Source organism: Manacus candei, unplaced genomic scaffold (assembly GCF_025592945.1).
Source record: "Manacus candei isolate 608988 ecotype Guabito, Panama unplaced genomic scaffold, ASM2559294v1 h1tg000139l, whole genome shotgun sequence".
Classification (NCBI taxonomy): Eukaryota; Metazoa; Chordata; class Aves; order Passeriformes; family Pipridae; genus Manacus; species Manacus candei.
In genome coordinates, this window is record NW_026138187.1 from 987,177 (window position 1) to 1,006,292 (window position 19,116).

The following is a 19,116-nucleotide window of genomic DNA, read 5'->3' on the forward strand; positions in this document are numbered from 1 at the left end:
CCACACTGCTGGCCTTGCCTGGCTGCCTCAAAGTGGGCAGTTTTGGTTTCTGAGCACTTGCAGCTCCAGTTTGGGGGGGGGTGAGGCAGGGCACAGACCTCCATTTCCCCCCATGCCCTGCCCTAACACCCTGCCCCCCCATCCTCGCAGCTCCCTGGAGATGACCTGCTACGACAGCGACGAAGCCAACCCCCGGAGCGTCTCCAGCCTCTCCAACCGCTCCTCCCCGCTGTCCTGGCGCTATGGGCAGTCGAGCCCGCGCCTGCAGGCGGGGGACGCGCCGTCGGTCGGGGGGACGTGCCGCTCCGAGGGCACCCCCAGCTGGTACATGCACGGGGAGCGGGCGCACTACTCGCACACCATGCCCATGCGCAGCCCCAGCAAGCTGAGCCACATCTCCCGCCTGGAGCTGGTCGAGGCGCTGGACACCGACGATGTGGAGCTGAAGTCGGGGTACATGAGCGACAGCGACCTCATGGGGAAGACGCTGACGGAGGATGACGACATCACCACGGGGTAAGTGCCTGCGCTGGGGTCATGCCTGGATTGGGGCTCTCTAGGAGGTTTCCCAGGCGGTGGGAGACACCTGGCACAGTGGAGATGGGTGGAGGAGCATGCAGATCACAACCAGTCCGGCTGGATCGTGTCCCCACATCCCAGGAGATGTCTTCCCACTGCCACTGCTGCTGTTGCTGGGGGCAACTGGGACTTCTTGGGGCTGATGCCCCTCTGAGCTGGAATGAGCTGATCTACCAACATATGAGAAGTGTCTGGCTTGATCTGGATGTTACCAGAGTAGGGGGCTGAGAAAAGCACATGATCTGTGGCTGCAGGACCCTTGAGCCAAAGGCCTGCTGGGGTGAATGTTGCTGCTTTCAGAAATGCTCTCAACCAGTGAGTCAGAGCTGCTTCCTGCGACCCTGGCACTGTGGGGATGCCCTGTGGCTGGGAGTGCTGGTGGCCTGTGGTGGGACAGGCTGGGTCAGTTCTCAGCATCCCAGGGAGAAGTGAGCACCAAGGTGTCACTGCTGATGGGTGGCATTGTGTGGAGCAGAGTGTGCTGCTGAGCAGAGTCTCCTCCTTCTGGGACCCTCATCAGCCTCCATCCCTCCACCCACGGGGCTCGGGGCATCTTCTGCCAGATGGGCACAACACAGCACACCCAGGGCTCACATTTTCTTTCCAGATGTGTCCAGCTCCTGCTGTGCTGTTGAGGTTCCCCTGACTCTGGCAAGGGTCCAGGGTCTGAGCATGTTGGAGGTTTCCTGTTTCAGCACAGGAGATAAATAACTCAGGCGTTTGAGCTGTCCCAGAGCAGGAGGAGGTATTTGGCCTCCTGACAGTGCTGCTCTGGCCCTCCTGGGGTGCCTGTAGTCACGTCAGCTTGGTGCAGAATAGATCACAGCCCCTGACTTTGCGCACATCCTGGGGTCAGCACTCCCCAGATATGGCCTGGAGGCACGTGTTGCAGTTGTGCAGGGGACACGCTGTTTCTGCTGGCCTCTGCCCCTGCCATGCTCCAGCTCAGTGGTGAGAGCGTCTGTAGCACCGCGGGAGTCAGACCCGTCCTTCGCATAGGCATGTGGGGTTACCTTGGGGGCTGCCCTGGGGTTTGTGAACAGGGAAGCTTTGTGCTGGCTCAACATGGACTCTTTTGGAGATCGTAACCCATTGCCAGAGGTGGCACATGGCACATGTCGCCTTTTGCTGCTGGCCACTGGTCCGCTGGGTATGATGGGCAGTGAGGTGGATTTGGGCTGCCCTGGAGGGCTGGGTTCTCGTCAGGGCTGGCTGTGGGGATGAGGGGCTCCACCACTCCCCATCTCCCCCCTTGTCTCATCTTGGTGCTGCTCATGCAGGCAGATGACCTTGGGGTGCCCTTTGCTTCAGAGGCACTGTCGGGAGGGGTGACCAGAGCATCATTTTGTCTCCATCAGCCCCTGAGCAGGTGGAATGTGGGCAGGGGGAGGGACCCACGGTGGCTCAGCCCTGCACTACTCCAGGCAGGATTTACTTCTCCTCTGGGAAGGGACAAGCTCTGGGGATGGAGCCCTGCATGGCTGAGCCTCTGAGAGGCCCTGGCAGCACCACAGTGCCCTGGTGTGGGTGAGGCTGTCAGTGGTGCTGCATGCCACAGTCCTTGTTCCTGCACAGAGTCCCCAGCATGATGCTCTGGATATGCCCCAAGTTCCCTGCTGTGCCGTACCAGAGAGAGACTGGGTGCTCTGTGCTGGCTGCTCTGTGCTGGGTACCCCTCCCCAGGGTGGTAGCACAGGACCCCCTAATCTGCAGGGACATGTCCTGGGCATGAGCTATTTTGCTGGGATGTTGTGGGCATGCAGGGCTGTGTAGTGACCTAGTCACACCTCCATCCCCTATGGTCCTCTGTCCCCAGGGCATGGGTGCTGGGGGACACCAGAGTGCCTTGTCCAGGTGTCTGGGCAGTGGGTGCAGAGCCAGGGCAGGAGAGCAGGGGCATCCCCTCCTATCCAGAGCCAGGTGGGACAAAGAGCTGCCTTGCTGGCCAGGAGCACTTACCCTGCACAGCCCCTCATCCATCCCCCCCCTTCAGCCAGCACATCCCCTCACTCAGTGCATCTCCTCAGCCAGTACATCCCCTCACCCAGTGCAACCCCTCATCCATCCTCCCCTCATCCAATGCATTCCCTCACTCAGTACAGCTCCTCATCCATCCTCCCCTCACCCAACGCATCCCCTCACACAGTGCATCCCCTCATCCATCCTCCCCTCACCCAACGCATCCCCTCACACAGTGCATCCCCTCATCCATCCTCCCCTCACCCAACGCATCCCCTCACACAGTGCATCCCCTCATCCATCCTCCCCTCACCCAGCACAGCCCCTCACCCAGCACAGCCCCTCATCCAGCTTCCTCACTGGCTCTGACCTAGAAAGCCGCCACCGCCCCAGGCCCCGTCTCCCGGTGCCGCTAATGCACCGGGCAGGAGCCGCGTGCTGCAGATGGGGCCGTCAGCCCCCAGCCCGGCCGCGGGGCAGCGTCCCCTGCACGGCGCCGGCGCTCGCCCGGCTTGTAGGGCAGTAGGTCAGAGACGGCTCAGAGGACACGGTGACACGTCCGTGTTGGAGACATGTGGGGCTGTGGGATGCAACACAGCATCCCCATGGCTCGGCAGGGAAGCAGCCTGGAAGGAGCGAGGGCTGAGGTAGGTGAGGCACCGCCGGGGCAGGGGCGCTGCCTGTGGGGTGTTGGGGTGGATTCAGCTGGGTGTAGATTGGGGTGAGCCCAGTCAAGGAGGCAGTGGGGGACCTGGGGCCCAGCTCAGAAAGGGAGTGGGATAGTCAGGTTTGAGCAGGGATTGGCTGGGGACATCCAAGACCCCAACATCATTCCTGTGTCGGCCAAATGTGCCGGCATCCTGGCTCCTCATCCAACCATACCTGCGTCCATCAGCCTGACACTTCTTCCAGCGGCAACCTGCAGCCGGTTTCAGGGGGTGGAAAGCCTGGCTTTGCCCCCCCAGTTTGGCAGCACATCCCTTCTTTTGTCCCTGGTGTCACCATATCCTCCTTGTGCTCTACAGCAGGGCAGAGACCTGGCACAGGGAATGCCCACCAGGATGCACCTCGGGGTGTCGGAATGGATGGAAGGAATGATGCTGCTCTTCTGCCCTGTCCTGTCTCTCCTTGGGGCCTGGACAGGGCATGGGCAGAGACAGCACCCAACCCTGGGCTGTTTCTCCAGCAGTGAAACATCTTTGCTCCCTTTCTTGGTCAGCTCTGATTCCCACTTGCCACCACTCAGTGGCTGCTTGCTGTTCCTTGCCCAATGCCTGTTCCAGGAGGGGTGTGGTGCCACCAGTGACACTTTCCCATCTAGGCTGAGGATGTTTCTTGGACACTGGAGGTCACCCCACCAATGTCACCCCACTGGGAGGTCCCCAAGGGACCTCTCTGTCTGCATGGCCACAGTGTGGGGCCCACAGTGCTGCAGCATGGGCACCTTTCTGTGCAGACCTGCACATGAACTGGGCAGTGGTGAGGAGCAGGAGCAGGGATGTGCAAGCCAGGTTTACCCTGGTTTTGCTCTGGCTATGCCCTGCATGTCTGAGCAGTGCCACCACAGAGCAGCTGCACGTTGGTGTGTCTCTCTTTGTGCTGTGTGTGCTCAGGACCTGACCTGTCCTGGGTGCTGGTGCAGCAGCACCCCCAGGTGTTCCCTGGGTCACAGTGGGGAGTGAGTGGGATGCTGTGAGGCTTTGCTGCAGTTGGAGCTCGTGGGGTGCAGAGGGAGTGAGCAGGGCTGGCTGCTGAGTCAGCTCCTGTTGCGGTTGCTGCGGGAGCAGTGATGGTCTTTTGTGCACTGCAGAGCTGCGGTGTGGGGGCATCACTCCAGAACCAGTCCCTGGGGCTGTGCTGTCCCCTGGGGCTTCCAGAGCCCTGAGGGGGGAGTCTTTGTGTGACCCTGGGACCAGTGTGATTTGAGGATGTCCTTTTGACCTTGTTAGAGGTGGATCCCACCACAGCTTTGGCAGCAGCTGGTTAGCCAGGTACTGCCCTGACTCTGCTCGTGGGCATGACATGGAGCTGAGGCAGCAGCTTTTGGCATTGGGACTGTAGGGCATGTATGTCCAGCTCATGGCACACCTCATGGCACTGTCCAAAGCCACCGTGGTGGTGCTGCTGGCAGCCGGGTGCTGCAGGGCCTGTGGTCCCCTCCAGCAGGGCTGGGGGCTGCCAGCAGCACCCTCCTTGGAGGGATGCTCTGGAGCTGACACCCGCTGTGCTCGGGCTGGCCTGACTCTGGCTTCCTCACAGCTCCTCGGGCTTGGCGCAGCCCGGAGGCGGGAGCAGATGTTTGGCTTGGCTCCCCAAGAGCAGCGGGGGAGTGGCCGCCCTCCTCTCCTGCTCCGAGCAGGATTGGCGCTGGTGCCTGTTCCCTTCCCTTAAACGCCCCTCGCTCAGCTTTGGCCGGTCTGGGATGACCCCTCGCCCTGTCCCAGCGAGCCTGTGAAGTCATTTCTCGTCGGGGACATCCCATGGGGCACGTCTGTGGCCCTGCACGTGGCCTGGCGTGTGTGTGGGGCCCCAGCCTGGCCAGCTGGGGAGGGATGTTGGATAAATATTTGCTGGGCTGTGCCGTGTGCCAGGCTTGACGGGTTCCTCCCATCTGGGGATGGGGGATGTTCCCAGAAGGGGGCCCCAGGACCCCGCTGGGCACCACCACCATTCCAGTGCCTTCCTCTGCCCTGCTCTTCAGCGGCTCTGTACCCTGGGGTTTGGATCCAGGTCTCCAGTGCTAAACCCTGACCCCCTGGGTCTGTGGCAGTGGCTGCACGAGGCATGTTTTGGGAAAGGGATTCTGGGCTTGTGGGACTCGGGGATTCAGGGCACCTGGGGGTCAGCACACGCCCAGGATGTGGGAAGCTGCTGGCTCCTGTGACTAGTTGGTGGGGCTGGATGCAGACACGGAGGTGCCGAGCCCGGGGCTTGACCTCGCACCCCCACGTGCCCTGGGGAGAGCTGCTAGGGGGAATCTGCCCCCCAAACCCACCTGCCTGTCTGCTTGCTGCCTGGGGACCTCAAGACGTGGCTTTACCACGTGCCACGTGCCACCCTACTGCCTGTTGGGGGGTCTTGCTGCTGTGAGCTGAGGTGTCCGAGGTCACCGGCTTGTCCAGACAACAGGGAAAAATAGGAATTTCGCAAGCAGGCTGAGTCACACCACTCCCCACCCCGGCACTTCCCTGGGGCTCTCCGAGCACCACACGCAGCTGCTGCAGCCCCCACGTGCCACGGTGGCCCTGACCGAGGCTTGTGTGTCACCGTAAGAGTGACACAGTGGAGATCCAGTGTGTCACCAGTGGAGATCCCCACACCGGGACACGCTTCCTCTGGGGTTTCCACCACTTGGGTGGGTTACAGGGGTGACCCCTCATTGTCCCTCACCGTGGGGCCAGCTGAGCTCGCAGCTGCACTGACATGGCGGCCAGGAGAGTGGTTGGGGCCCGTGGCTAATGTCACTGCAACGGGCAGGGAGTGCTGGCTGACCCCCCATGGCCTCAGCCTCGCTGCCTGTGGGAAATCAGAACCCACTATTACTGTGGTTGGTGGTGCAGAGCTGGGATGGAGGCACAACCTGGCTGCGGTCCCCCGTGCAGGGACCACGCACACTCAGGATTCCCCTGGGGGGAGTGCCCAGGACTCCTCAGGCCCCTGGGGGGCCAGGGACCAGATGCTGTGCTGCCTGGAGAACGAGGTGCTGGATCAACTGCAGGATGTGATGTGCTGATCCTCTTCTGCTGGGTGAGCTCAGGCAAGTCAGATCCCCCTTCCCTACCTCAGTTTCCACATCTGGCAGGTCTCTGCAGCCCCCTGTTCCTTTGAGCATGGCTTCAGTGAAAGGTGCCAGATGCCAGTACCCAAAATCCAATCAGAAAACACCCAGAGTCAGGGTGGCCTGGCTCTCTGCAGGGGCTGGCCCTATATGAGAGGGTACCTGGGGGTCTGGGAGGGTCCTGAAAGGGTACGGAGGGGCTTAGGGGGCTGTGGGGATCCTAAGGGAGTCAGGGAGGAAGTGATGAGTGTTGTGATGCCCTGAGGTGGTTTCTGATGTGGATGTGAGGGGGAAGCAGAGCCCCCCTTGCCCGTGCCCATGGGGAGCCCCCAACCCTCCCAGAGGGATTTATGCAGCTAATTGGTTTTTCTGCCCCATTAAGTGGAGGAGAGGGGGAGGATGGGAAGAGTCCCGGCTGTGCCTGTGCTTTCCTCACTGCTCCTGCCTCAAGTCACAGCATAAGGCTGGGGCTGGGCGCACCGGTGTCACAGAGCCCCCTTGGTGTCAGTGAGCTGCCAATGTGGGGTGTGGGACCCCCTGGTGCAGGCCCTGCACTTCCTCCCCTGTGACAGGAGGAAAGGGCCAGGGCAGACCAGGAGGGACTCGCTTTCATCCGGGGTGGGCTTCAGGTAGGCAGTTGGGATCCAGCAGCACCAACCTGGCAGGGACACGGGTGTCAGGGGCCCCCACTGGTTCCAGTGGGTCTATCTGGTGCACGGGCAGGTGTCTGCCAGTGTGAGACAGGTGAAATGGGGAGAGTTTGAACCTTGGGCCACAACAGCAACCTCCGCTGAGAAATGAGCTGGGGATGCTCCTCTGCATGGGGTCAGTGCCAGTGTTGGTGCCAGTGGGGCTGCTGTGATCAGCAGCGATTCTCTGCTGTCATCTCACAGTGGGCCCGTGGCTCTGGCAGGGTCAAAGCTGCCTGTCCCGGGGGCCATTGTGCTGGGCTGTGCTGGACTGTGCTGGGCTATGCCAGGCTGTCTCCCCTTGCCACCCTGGATGTCCCTAGCCCAGATTTGGGCCCAGCTGAAGCTCCTCTGACACTACCCGAGCTGGCCGTGGCAGGGCTGAGGCAGCTGGCCAGCAGAAGAGGAGGGAAAGGACGGTGTCTGGCATCGTGCCAGGCTGGAGGGACCATGGGGATGCAGTGCTGCCCCGTGGGCACACGTGGCTGTGGAGCTGACACCCCACTGCAGGGCTGGCTGCCTGCAGGAGGTTATTGGGGACCTCACCATGAGCTCTGGCCAGGGGTTGGTGGGTGCGAGCAGGAGCTGATCAGTAGGGACAGGGATGGTCGGGTACCCCTGGCCAGCTGTGCCGTTGCTGGGGCAAGCACTGTGCAGCGAGTGATAGGGCAGTGAGGAAGGAGCCAAGAGGCGTTGCCGTTTCTTCAAGGAAGGAATTACTTATTTCCCAGCCTGCAGGGACTGGGTCTGTCTTGCCAAGGCTGCAGTTAACTCTCTCTGCCCACTATGGCCGGGCTGGCGAAGGTGTCCCAGTTGTCACCATCCTGGTGAGGACCCTGCCCTGCAGCGTGGTTCCTGCTCTGATGTGAGAGAGAAAAAGGACAAAAATAGGGATTTTGGTTGATGAAGGGCAGAGCAGGGTGGGCGTGGGTGTCCTTACTGGGGGTGTGCACTGGGATTGCTGGGAGCAGCTGTCCCAGCACCCCACAGTGGGACCCACAGTGGGAGGTGGTTCCTTTGGGGAGGGAGAACAGGGCGGCTTGGGGGACACTGGGACCAGTCCGAGGGATGGCCTTGGTGTCACATTGCGGGCTGGACTGGGGGGCACTGGTGCTGCCTTTGGGTGTGTGAGTGATGGCCTGAGGGCTCCGGGGGCAGCTGGGGGGATGCTGGGCTGAGGTTGGGGGACACCAGGGACCGGGCTGGGGGCAGGATGTGCAGACACGGCCGCGGGGCAGAAGGTTGGGGCGGGCGGGGCTGAGAGCCGGGACCCCGGGCCGGTCCCGGCGGGGTCGAGGCGGGGCTGGGGGACGGCGGAGGGGGCCCCGGTGCCGCTGCCGCTTTAAGGCGCGGGCAGCGGGGCGGTCCCGCCGCCCCCCGCCCCTCTCGCCCGCCCGGCGGGGCCGCGCCGCACCGCACCGCGGGCAGCACGATGCTGCGGGCGGGGAGGCCGCGCCGCGCCCCGCGCCTCGCCAGCAGGTACCGCGCGGGCACGGGGACGGGCACCGCACCGCACCGGGCGGGCGGGGGCGCGGCCGGAGCGCGGCCCCGGCAGACAAAGCCCCGCGCCCCGGGGCCGCTCCGCGGGCGGTGCTTTGTCTCGGCCGCGCTGCGAGGGGGGGAGAAAGGGGGGTCGGGGCAGCGCGGCCGCGCCCGGGACCGCGACATCGGGGCCATCGGGGGGGCTCCCCTGGGCACCCCAATCCTCCGCCCCGGCCCCCACCCCGCACCTGCAGCGCGGCTGGGCCGAGCCCCCGTAGGGCTCCCGCGACTCCGGTGCCCCCGGCCGCGCTGACCCCGGGGCTGCCGAGCGGGGCGCTCCGAGCCGGGGCGCGGCCGGGGTGGAGCGCAGCGGAGCATCCCCGCGCACCGCGCCGTGGGGCAGGTCCATCCCCCCCTCCCTGCCGGTGCAGCCGCCTCTCCGGGCCGGGGATGGGGCCGGGATCTGCATCCCCGGGGCCGTGCCGGAGCCATCCTGTCCCCGGTGGATCCCATCCTGCCCCCGATGGGTCCCGCCCACCCGCCAGCGCCGCCGAGCGCGGCAGGACGGACACGTTGCCCTTGAGCATCCGCGTCCCCGGAGCTGTAGCGGGGCTGCTTGCGAGTGGGTTCGGTGCGGGGCCGGCTGCGGGAACTCGGAATGGCTCTGGGTAAGATGGAGAGGATGGAGCACAAAGCAGGGGGTGCGACATGGCTGCCCCCCGTTTGGGGGTTCAGGGGGGCACTCGAGGTGCCAAGACTCGGCTTTGCTCCAGGAGTTTGGGCTCGCCGAGGAGCCAGTGGTGCTGTGGTTGAGGCTTTTACTGCTGTGCTGCCTGTGACATACACGTGCCAGTTTGGGGGATCCCTCAATGTGCCAGCCATGTGTCTCATGAGAGAGTCAGAGTCACTCCCACAGAACACAGCTGGCTCCCTGGCCTCACCCCAGGCTTTGAGTGTTTTTGGGATGTCACCTGTGACCTTCCATGTTGTCCTTCCTTGGCACTGGGTTGCCAAGGAGGATCTGGGGTCACCTCCTGCCCCAGCTCAGCCCCTGACCCTGTGCCCTTTTCCCTGTTGCTCTCTGGGTGCCTGGGGCCAGGGCAGCAAGGGTATGCCATATGTGGCTGGAAGAATATTTGGGGTTTCTCTGCCAGGTCCCAGAGGCCAAGCTGAGACACCCAACGCTCCGTGTAGCCCCAGCCATGTCCTTGCAGGATGTGGCTCTCCTGAAGCCTGGCCTCACTCCCAGCACTGCCTGCTGGGAGAGGAGCTTTGCTGTGGGCTCTGGGGTGGGAATTTCTGTCCCGGTGGGAAATCACCCCCAGCACAGGGCTGTTGGTGAGAGATGCTTGGAGCTGAGTGGCTCAGCAGTACATCCCAGGCACGTGGTCCTAGTGAAATCCCTTCCTGGGCAGCAGCACCTGTGGGTTCTATCCAAGAAGTTGATGTGGGGATGTAGGAGCTGTGTCCATCCTGGCTCTGGCCGGTCTCTGATGAACTCTTTCCTGACGGAAAGAGCAGGACACACAGTGCTGGTCATAGGGTGCTGGAGCTGCCTGTGTTGCTCCATCTTGGGCTTTGGGGCATCCTGGAGGGGATGGTGATGACTGTTGCTTGTGCTCTGGCACTGCAGTTGGGACAGGTGCCCTCTCCTCTGCGTGGCTATGCTGCCCTGTCCCCAGAGTCAGAGTGTCACTTGAATGACATGAAATGGCTTTACCAGTTGCTGGGGCTCTGGTGTTCACTGGGCTTTTCCTGCACCTCTCTGGCCCCAGCGCAGAGAAACAGGCATCTCCAGTAGGGACTGGGGCTGGCTGCAACCCCCCAGCTTTGCTCCTGCACTGCAGCTTGTTACAGAATCATGGCATGGTTTGGGTTGGAAGGGACCTTAAAGCTGATCTTGTTCTACCCCCTCCTATGGGGCAGGGACACCTTCCACTAGACCAGGTTGCTCCAAACCTTGTCCAGTGTGGCCTTGAACAATTCCGGGGGTGGGGCAGCCGGGCAACCTGTTTCCAGTGTTGTCTCCCCCAGCCCCTTGGAGGCTGCAGGGCCTTGCTGACCTACTCAGCTGCTGACCTGAAAGGGGCCATGCTCATCCTGCTGGAAGGTGCACCGTGCCCGTCTGTGCCGGATCGCCGTGGGCACAGCCCTGCGCTGTGGAGCCGGCTGGGCCCGTGGGGCGCCTGGGCAGCTGCTGCCCCAGCATGGGCTGACTGACGGCCCTGCAGATGGGGTCGTGCACCTGCAGATGGGGTCGTGCACCTGCAGATGGGGTCGTGCACGCTCAGCTGAGCCCCGGCACGGAGCAGCCACCTTGACATAGCAGCGGTGCCCAGACCTGCTGCCTGTGGCTGCTGGGCGCTGGAGAGGGGGAGGTGGGTGGAGTGGGTGGGGGCCACCCAAGGAAGGGTGGATGCTTTGGGACGGCTGGTTTGTTTATTCCAGCGGTCCTACCCTTTCCGACAATCCCAGCCCTCTTGATGGGGCGCGTCGCTGGGGGTTTGGTGCCAGCTGTGGCGCTGCCAGCCCTGTGGTGTGGGTGCTGACTTCCCTGCCCTGCACAGGTACCCTCTATCCCCCCCAAAGCCCCCACAGGGCCCTAATGGGGAGATGTAGGGTCACTGGGCCTTGTGTGCCAGTGGTACACTGACCCCATCCCGGGCTGACTGGAGACAGCTGTGGCCCTTTCCTACCTTGTTCCTGCCATGGGCACTACCAGGAGCTGGTTTTTGCCCCAGCAGCCCCTGTAGCAGGGAGGCTCCTGGAGGTGGTGGGACCCACTGGGCTGGGCAGGGATCTGATGCTGTCTGTCCCTTGCAGCTGGGATGAGAGCAGCTCCATCAGTAGCGGCCTCAGCGATGCCTCTGACAACCTCAGCTCAGAGGAGTTCAACGCCAGCTCCTCGCTCAACTCCCTGCCCTCCACCCCCACCACCTCACGCAGGAACTCGGCCATAGCGGTAGGTGCCAGCAGCACCCAGACCATTCCTGGCACTGGTTCTGACCTGGTGCCACTGCCTCGGCAGGAAAGAGGGGATGGAGTATGCCAGTTTTGGAAAACAGGCATGGCACAGGGTGTCTGGTGCATCCTTCTCCCAGCTGGCTTTCTGGGGATGGGTTTGGGGTGGGTGCCAGGAGCACCCCTGACTCTGCTCTGCCCACAGCTGCGCACAGACTCGGAGAAGCGCTCGCTGGTGGAGAGTGGGCTGAGCTGGTACGGTGAGGGTGAGGAGAAGGCGCCCAAGAAGCTGGACTACGACAGCAGTAGTCTCAAGATGGAGCATGGCTCCTCCAAGTGGCGGCGGGAGCCCTCGGATGGCGGTGAGGAGGGGCCCAAGGGCGGTGAGCTGAAGAAGCCTGTCAGTCTGGGCACCCCGGGCTCCCTCAAGAAGGGCAAGACCCCTCCAGTGGCTGTGACCTCCCCCATCACTCATACAGCCCAGAGCACCCTCAAAGTGGCAGGTGAGACCCAGTTTGGGCAGGGTCCATCTTCTCCAACAGGGAGAGGGTTAGGTGATGTCTTTGTGCACCTTCCAGAGCACATCAGCCATGGGATGCCCTGTGGCTGTGCTCAGTCCCAGGAGCTGGCCGTGGCTGGAGGGGGGTACAGGGCTGTGTGTCCCTGCAGGCAGGCTGGGGGTCTGTGCCTGCTCCATGGCCTCGAGTCCACATGCCAGGCTGGGGGCTCACTGGGTGCACCAGGGACCTGGCATGTCTCTTCTTCTCCATCACATCCCTGCATCTCTGATGCACATGTCCTGTCTGGGCTAGTTCACTCCCAAATGTCCCCAAAGCCTCCCGGGACACTAACCTGTCCTTCCCTGCCACTAGGCAAGCCCGAGACCAAAGCCACTGACAAGAGCAAGCTGTCTGTGAAGAGCACGGGCCTGCAGCGCTCCTCCTCTGATGCCGGCCGGGACCGCACCGCTGATGCCAAGAAGCCCCCGTCGGGGCTCACGCGCCCCTCGTCCTCCAGCTCCTTTGGCTACAAGAAACCAGCCCCTGCCACCGGCACTGCCACTGTCATGCAGGCTGGGGGCTCAGCCACACTCGGCAAGATCCAGAAGAGCTCTGGCATCCCCGTCAAGCCAGTCAGTGGGAGGAAAACAAGCCTGGATGTCTCCAACGCAGCTGAGCCTGGGTTCCTGGCCCCAGGGGCTCGCACTAACATCCAGTACCGCAGCCTGCCCCGGCCCGCCAAGTCCAGCTCCATGAGCGTGACTGGTGGCCGCAGCGCAGCCCGGCCGGTCAGCAGCAGCATAGACCCCAGCATGCTGAGCACCAAGCAGGGCAGCATCTCGGTGTCACGGCTCAAGGAGCCGTCCAAGATCAGCGCTGGCCGTGGGACACCGGCCCCTGTGAACCAGACGGACCGCGAGAAGGAGAAGGCCAAGGCCAAGGCAGTGGCACTTGACTCTGAGTGCGGGACACTGAAGAGTGTCAGCTCACCTGAGAGCACTCCGAAAGCCCAGGCCAACCTCCCGCCAGTGGCCAAGGTGGCTGAGCTGCCCTCCACACCTCTTAGGTATGGTGCTTCCACACCTGAGGGCAGCAGGTGCCTGGCATGGCTGTGCTCAGCACCAGCACCTGAGTCTCACCTGTTTCCTTACCCATTTTCTCCCCCCAGAACGGCTGCCAAGACCTATGCGAAGCCTCCCACCCTGGCCAACTTGGACAAAGTCAACTCCAACAGCCTAGACTTGCCCTCCTCCAGCGAGCTGCACCCCCCTCACACTGCCAAGCTCCAGGACCTGCACCCAACTGGCGGGCACCTGGCACCCTGCTTCAGCCCCAGCCCTGCCCCCATCCTCAACATTAACTCAGCCAGCTTCTCTCAGGGCCTGGAGCTCATGGGCGGCTTCAGCGTCCCCAAGGAGGGCAGGATGTACCCCAAGCTCTCTGGCCTGCACCGCAGCATGGAGTCCCTGCAGATGCCCATGAGCCTGCCCAGTGCCTTTTCAGGGGGCAGCACCACCACCACCACCCCTGCTGCTGCACCCCCTGCCAGCACGGAGGAGGAGGAGGAGGAGGAAGAGGCAGGGGAGCTGGGCTGGAGCGGAAGCCCCCGCCTCACGCATCTGGACAGGTATGGCTGGAGAAAGGGTTGGGTCTCTGGGGCACCTCCATGGGCTCAGATCCACCCCTGCTGTTCTGCCATGACCTTTGCCTGCTTCAGAGCCTCTTCCTGCTACATTTCTGGGGAAAAGCCCCCTGTCTCTGCAGCTCAATCCCCATGGCTTCTTCCCTCATCTCTGCAGGGATGTCATTCAGTTTTTCCTTCCCTTCCAGTGTCAACCGCGACAGGAACACCCTGCCCAAGAAAGGGTTGAGGTAAAAGAGCCCAAATCACTTTTGGATGGTGCTGGGGAGAGAGAGAGGGCATGTGGAGCTTTCCAGGGCAGTGCCCCTGAGCTGAGGAGGCTGGGCTACAGCACACTGGGCAGGATCTGGGGCGGTCCTCATCGATCTCACCGTGTCTGTCTGCGGCTCCTCAGGTACCAGCTGCACTCCCAGGAGGAGGCCAAGGAGCGACGCCACTCGCACGCCATCAGTGGGCTCCCAGAGTCGGACGAGCAGCAGGACCTGCCCTCGCCCCCTGCCCTCCCCATGGCGCTGGTTGGGAAAGGTCCACTCACCAGCATTGGTCAGTGCCCTCCGCTGCCAGTCCCCAGCCCCCTTCCTTCCTTCTGCCTGTGCTCCCCTGGTGCCTCCCTGGGTGCTGCTTTTCTCCTTGCCCACGCTCAACACCCAGCACCTGGTGCTTGTGGTGCTAGGTTGGGACCAGGGACGTCCATCACCTCTGCTTCAGGTCATCTCATCCACCTTTGGGGCTCAGTCTGTGGTCCCTGCTCCTCTGAGTGTGCCCAGTGAGGCAAGGGGTGAGCCCTGCCTTGCACTCACCAGGAGCTGCATGTTCCTGGCAGGTTTGGGGAGTCCAGACGGACAGGTTGGGGCAGCAGGCTGGAGTCCTGCAGCTGCAGGTGATGGTCTCTGGTGTGGTGGTGCCCACTTGGCCCTGGAGTGATGGATTTGTTCCTCAGCCCAGTGGTTATCTTGATGCTAGTGTCCAGGTCTTCCCAGCATCAACCTGCCTTTTAGCTTTCCCCCAGCCCCTCCCTGCTTTCGGACCACAATCCCTGCTTCCTTGCTGCATTCCAGTTCTTGTGGATCGCTCCCAGCCCTGCTTCCCCATCCCAAGTCCCCAGTGTGACTCTGAGCCCGCTTCCTCCCTGCTTTCTCCTTGCAGTGAGCCCCACTGCCACCGCAGCCCCGCGGATCACCCGCTCCAACAGCATCCCCACCCACGACTCCACCTTCGAGCTGTACAGCACCTCCCAGATGGGCAGCACCCTCTCCCTGGCCGACAAGCCCAAAGGCATGATCCGCTCGGGCTCTTTCCGGGACCCTGTGGACGATGGTGAGAGTGTGCTACGCTCCTGCCCAGGCAGAGGAGGCTCCAAGGGTGCTGGGGGGCTCCCTGCACACTTGTCTCTTCCTACTGGTGCTACAGCACTATCGGATGAGTCAGTGCATCCCATCCTTGACATCAGAGAAGGGATAGCAGTCCTGAGTGGCCTGGTGGACTCCTCTGTGCTGGCATCTGCCCCGGGCCACAGCCCACTCTGACCCCCCTGGGTGTCCAGTGTCCCTGGGTTGACCCCAGGGTGCTGTGGCACTGGGGAGGAGGGAACCCAAGCAGCCAGGGAGGGTGGCAGAGCCCCCGAGATCAGTCAGAGAGGAGGGTACAGGTGGAGGGTGGTGTTCCCTGCCACGTGCCCAGGGAGTTCAGCAGCCACGCACCAAGAAATGGACAGTGCTGAGCAGCTGCTGTCCTACCCTGTGCCTTCCCCAGGCCTCTCAGAGCCCCCCACCACTGAGAGCACTGTCCCCTGCGCCCTGCTGTGCCCTGACCTGCGGCCCCTGGGGTGCCACTGTCCAAGGCACCCTGACACCCTGGATTTTCCTCTGTTGCAGTTCACGGATCGGTGCTGTCCCTGGCCTCCAGCGCATCCTCCACTTACTCCTCCGTAAGAGCTGCCTCTGTGCTGCGCTGCTTTGTGCATGGCTGGGGGGTGTGGGTGGGATCGGGGGGGGCTCTGTGCATGCCTCTGCCTGATGCTGAGCCTGTCTGTGCCTCACTGCCCCCCTGACTGCCTGCCTCTGTCTGCCTCTCTCTGCTCTCATGCTGCCAGGCTGAGGAGAAGATGCAGTCTGAGGTGAGCCCGCACCCTCTGCTCGTGCCCACTCCTGCCCCCGGTGAGGGCAAGCACCCAGCCCCCCTCATCCCTCCACTCTCTCCCCACAGCAAATCCGGAAGCTGCGCCGTGAGCTGGAGTCCTCGCAGGAGAAGGTGGCCACACTGACGTCCCAGCTGTCTGCTAACGTGAGTCCCCATGGGAGCCGCTGCAGGACGCAAACACTGTCCCTGCAGGGCACAGGGCGTGTGCAGGATGTGCCCGTGGGAGCCCTGATTTCCCCCTTCAGCCTCTTGTATCCCACACCTGGCAGTGGGTGCTGACCCAGCTGTGGGTGTTGACCCCAGTGTGGTGTTCACCCGTTTCTCCACTTCTCCCAGGCCAACCTGGTAGCAGCCTTTGAGCAGAGCCTGGTTAGCATGACATCCCGCCTGCGGCACCTGGCTGAGACTGCTGAGGAGAAGGTGAGTGCTGTCGGGGTGCTGAGCAGGCACTGGTGGGGCTCATGGGGTGGGGGGTGCTGGACTTGGGTGATGCTACAGCAATGTCTGTCCCAAGGGTGCTCTTGGGGTGGGCCCTGCACCTTTGGGATGCACTCCATGGCTCCCGGCTCTGTTCTCCCAGGACACGGAGCTGTTGGACCTGCGAGAGACCATTGACTTCCTGAAGAAGAAGAACTCAGAGGCCCAAGCTGTGATCCAGGGTGCCCTGAATGGCACTGATGTCACCCCCAAAGGTAAGGCATGATGCTGCAGCTCCCCACACAGGGATGCAGCCCTTCCTGAGCTGGGCTGCTCCTGCTGGGGCTGGCGCAGGGCCCCAGGGCACACTCGCTCATAGGGGGAGCTCCCATGGCAGCAGGGTTCCCTGGGCAGCAGCTCTTTCACACATGAGACCCCTGAGCATCTGAAGCCAGGGTTGGACAGCCAGAGCTGTCACCACAGCAGGTCTTGATGCTCGTGTGTAGGAGAATGAGGTGGTCATCCTCCCCGGGACACGTCCTCACCAGGCCCTTTGCTGACTGCCAGTTTTGGCTGCTGATCTTGCTTTTGTTCCCATAAATGCTGTTTCAGGCCCGAAACCCCAGTGTGGGTGCAAGGTGCTGGCAGGGAGGTTGACTGGGACAGCAGCAGGATGATGTGTGCTCTGGGCATCTCTCTGGGGTTTGAGGCAGTGCCCATATGGTGTCTGAGCCCCACGTCATCATTACAAACAGAGCTCAGAAGGTGTTGGGTGGGAGGAGGGACGGGGTGCAGGGAGGGGAGTGCAGGATGCTCTGGTACTGGGACAGTTGCAGGTAGCTGATCCCTCCTTTCCCAATCTCTCCTGCTTCCCTGGCTGACCCCAGAGCTGCGCATCAAGCGGCAGAACTCCTCTGACAGCATCTCCAGTCTCAACAGCATCACCAGCCACTCCAGCATCGGCAGCAGCAAGGATGCCGACGCCAAGAAGAAGAAGAAGAAGAGCTGGGTGGGTTGGATGGGGCGTTTGACGTGAGGCGTGGGGCTTGGGGAGCCACTGGCAGGGGCTCGGGGTCAGCCCCACAAACCAGCTCCTCTCAGTCTACCTTGGCCTCATGGTGTTGGTCTCCTTTGTCCCCTGGGGACAGCAGTGATGAGGAGTGTGTAGCCACCATGGACACATTGGCTGGGACTTCTCCTGTCCCTCTGGGAGTTTCCCAGCCCTGGCTCTGCATGCCTGCTCCCTTGTGTTTTCCCCTGTCACCCTCCTGCCTGCAGGCTCTGGCAGTGTGGGGGGCCGTACACCTCAGCCAGGCAGCCCCTTCCCAGCACCAGGCAGCTCTGGATGTGTGATTAAGTCTTGCTTTGTTTTGTTTCTCTCCCCCTATGCTGACCTCAACCCTTTTTTTCCAGGTTTATGAGGTAAGTCCCATGCCGTCCCCTCCACCACATGCTGTGCCCGGCCAGGGCCCTTGCTCCATTTCATGGGATGGTGCTCATACACTCCCCATCCCATCCATCCCACTGGCCCTAACCTCAGCACATGCCATCCTGGATCCCCAGCCAGGTTGTGCCCACCTTGGCTGCTTCCTTGGATGCTAAGGCGAAACAGGCACCCACAAGAAGGGTTTTAACTGCCCAGAGGCAGCAGGAAGGGCTCGGTTGGGACCTGTCCCCTGGATTAGAACAATCCCCTTCTTGCCCAGGGAAGGCAGGTGCTCTCCTGACTCCCTGTAACTGGATATTTTGGGATGGGGATCCCCCTGCAGCCCTGCCTGTGGCACTGGGGGCACTGCCCATCTCTGCATCTCCAGGGCTGCCTGATGTGGCCCCAAGTGCCTCTGTCCCTTCCAGTACCCATGTGGGTCCCAGCACTCCCCTGCTCCCACCACCAGCAGAGCTGGATACCCGCTTTTTTTTACACTGAAATGCAACAATTTTGATTTTTGGGACACCCCAGAGCAGCCTGCCAGGTGCCTGTGGGGATTGGGATGGATCCTGTGTGTTCTCCATCCCTTCCTCCTCCCATCTCCCCTCAGAGCAGGCCCTGGTGCTCACAGTGTGAGCTTGGGATGCCTGTCCTAGTGCTCTTCCACAGGCTGATGGAACCCAGATCCAGTTTGGTCCCTGTGCAATGTCCATTGTCCTCCCTGGCCTCAGCCCACCTCTCACCCACCCTCTGCTCTGTGTGTGCTGTGTGCATGCTGCATGCCCAGCCGGGACCCCCACGGAGGGCTGGCTGCCCTGGCTGCCCCTCTGCTCTTCCAGCAGGGCCCATGTGGCAGAGGGAGGTGTGGGGCAGGACCCAGCTCTGCAGTGGCTGGAGCGAGGGACGTCCCCCTAAACACTGCTTGCTGGGATGACTCTGGTGGGGTGAATGTGAGCATGGATCAGCCTGTTCCAATGAACTAGGGTGCTGGTGCTGTGCCTGGACATTCCAGTGTAGGTGCTGGTGGGGAGCAGGGTCAGGAGATGTTATGACCAGGATGTGGGTCCCGCTCTTTGGGTCTCTGATGCCATTCAGGCTGGGGTGAGTGTTCCCCAAAGGGCTGTGCACCCCATCCTTCTGCTGTGCCAGCAGAGTAGGGTTGGGCTGGAGCCCAGCATGGTGGTGGGGCACAGTGCTGCCTCGGTGGTGGGTATGGTGGCACTGGTCCCAGCTCAGACTGTGGGTTCTGGGCAGATGGGGCAGAACCAGGCCAGGTCTCTGCCTGCGAGGCTGGACTGTCAGGCTGTCTCTAACAAGAACATTTCCCTCTCCTGTAGCTACGCAGCTCCTTCAACAAGGCTTTCAGCATCAAAAAAGGCCCCAAATCGGCCTCATCCTACTCAGACATCGAGGAGATTGCCACGCCAGACTCGTCGGCCCCCTCCTCCCCCAAGCTGCAGCATGGCTCTACAGAGACTGCCTCGCCCTCCATCAAATCCTCCACCTCCTCCTCTGTGGGCATTGATACAACTGAGTATGTG

At 62.5% G+C, this 19,116-nt stretch overlaps 1 protein-coding gene across 2 annotated transcripts in view; it reads left to right on the plus strand.

Annotated features, from left to right (window-relative positions):
- NAV1 (neuron navigator 1) overlaps positions 1–19,116 on the plus strand; it is a 75,409-nt gene that overhangs the window by 48,299 nt on the left and 7,994 nt on the right. Inside the window, exons 6-20 of one of the 2 annotated variants that reach the window (XM_051771639.1) lie at positions 151–516; positions 11,311–11,449; positions 11,654–11,951; positions 12,321–13,014; positions 13,117–13,575; positions 13,779–13,820; positions 13,985–14,133; positions 14,737–14,907; positions 15,465–15,517; positions 15,683–15,706; positions 15,796–15,873; positions 16,066–16,149; positions 16,310–16,421; positions 17,034–17,155; positions 18,913–19,109. In XM_051771639.1, coding sequence (XP_051627599.1) covers positions 151–516; positions 11,311–11,449; positions 11,654–11,951; positions 12,321–13,014; positions 13,117–13,575; positions 13,779–13,820; positions 13,985–14,133; positions 14,737–14,907; positions 15,465–15,517; positions 15,683–15,706; positions 15,796–15,873; positions 16,066–16,149; positions 16,310–16,421; positions 17,034–17,155; positions 18,913–19,109 — 2,988 coding nt within the window. The remainder of the gene's footprint in view (positions 1–150; positions 517–11,310; positions 11,450–11,653; positions 11,952–12,320; positions 13,015–13,116; positions 13,576–13,778; positions 13,821–13,984; positions 14,134–14,736; positions 14,908–15,464; positions 15,518–15,682; positions 15,707–15,795; positions 15,874–16,065; positions 16,150–16,309; positions 16,422–17,033; positions 17,156–18,912; positions 19,110–19,116) is intronic. The other variant, XM_051771640.1, reaches the window with a different exon arrangement.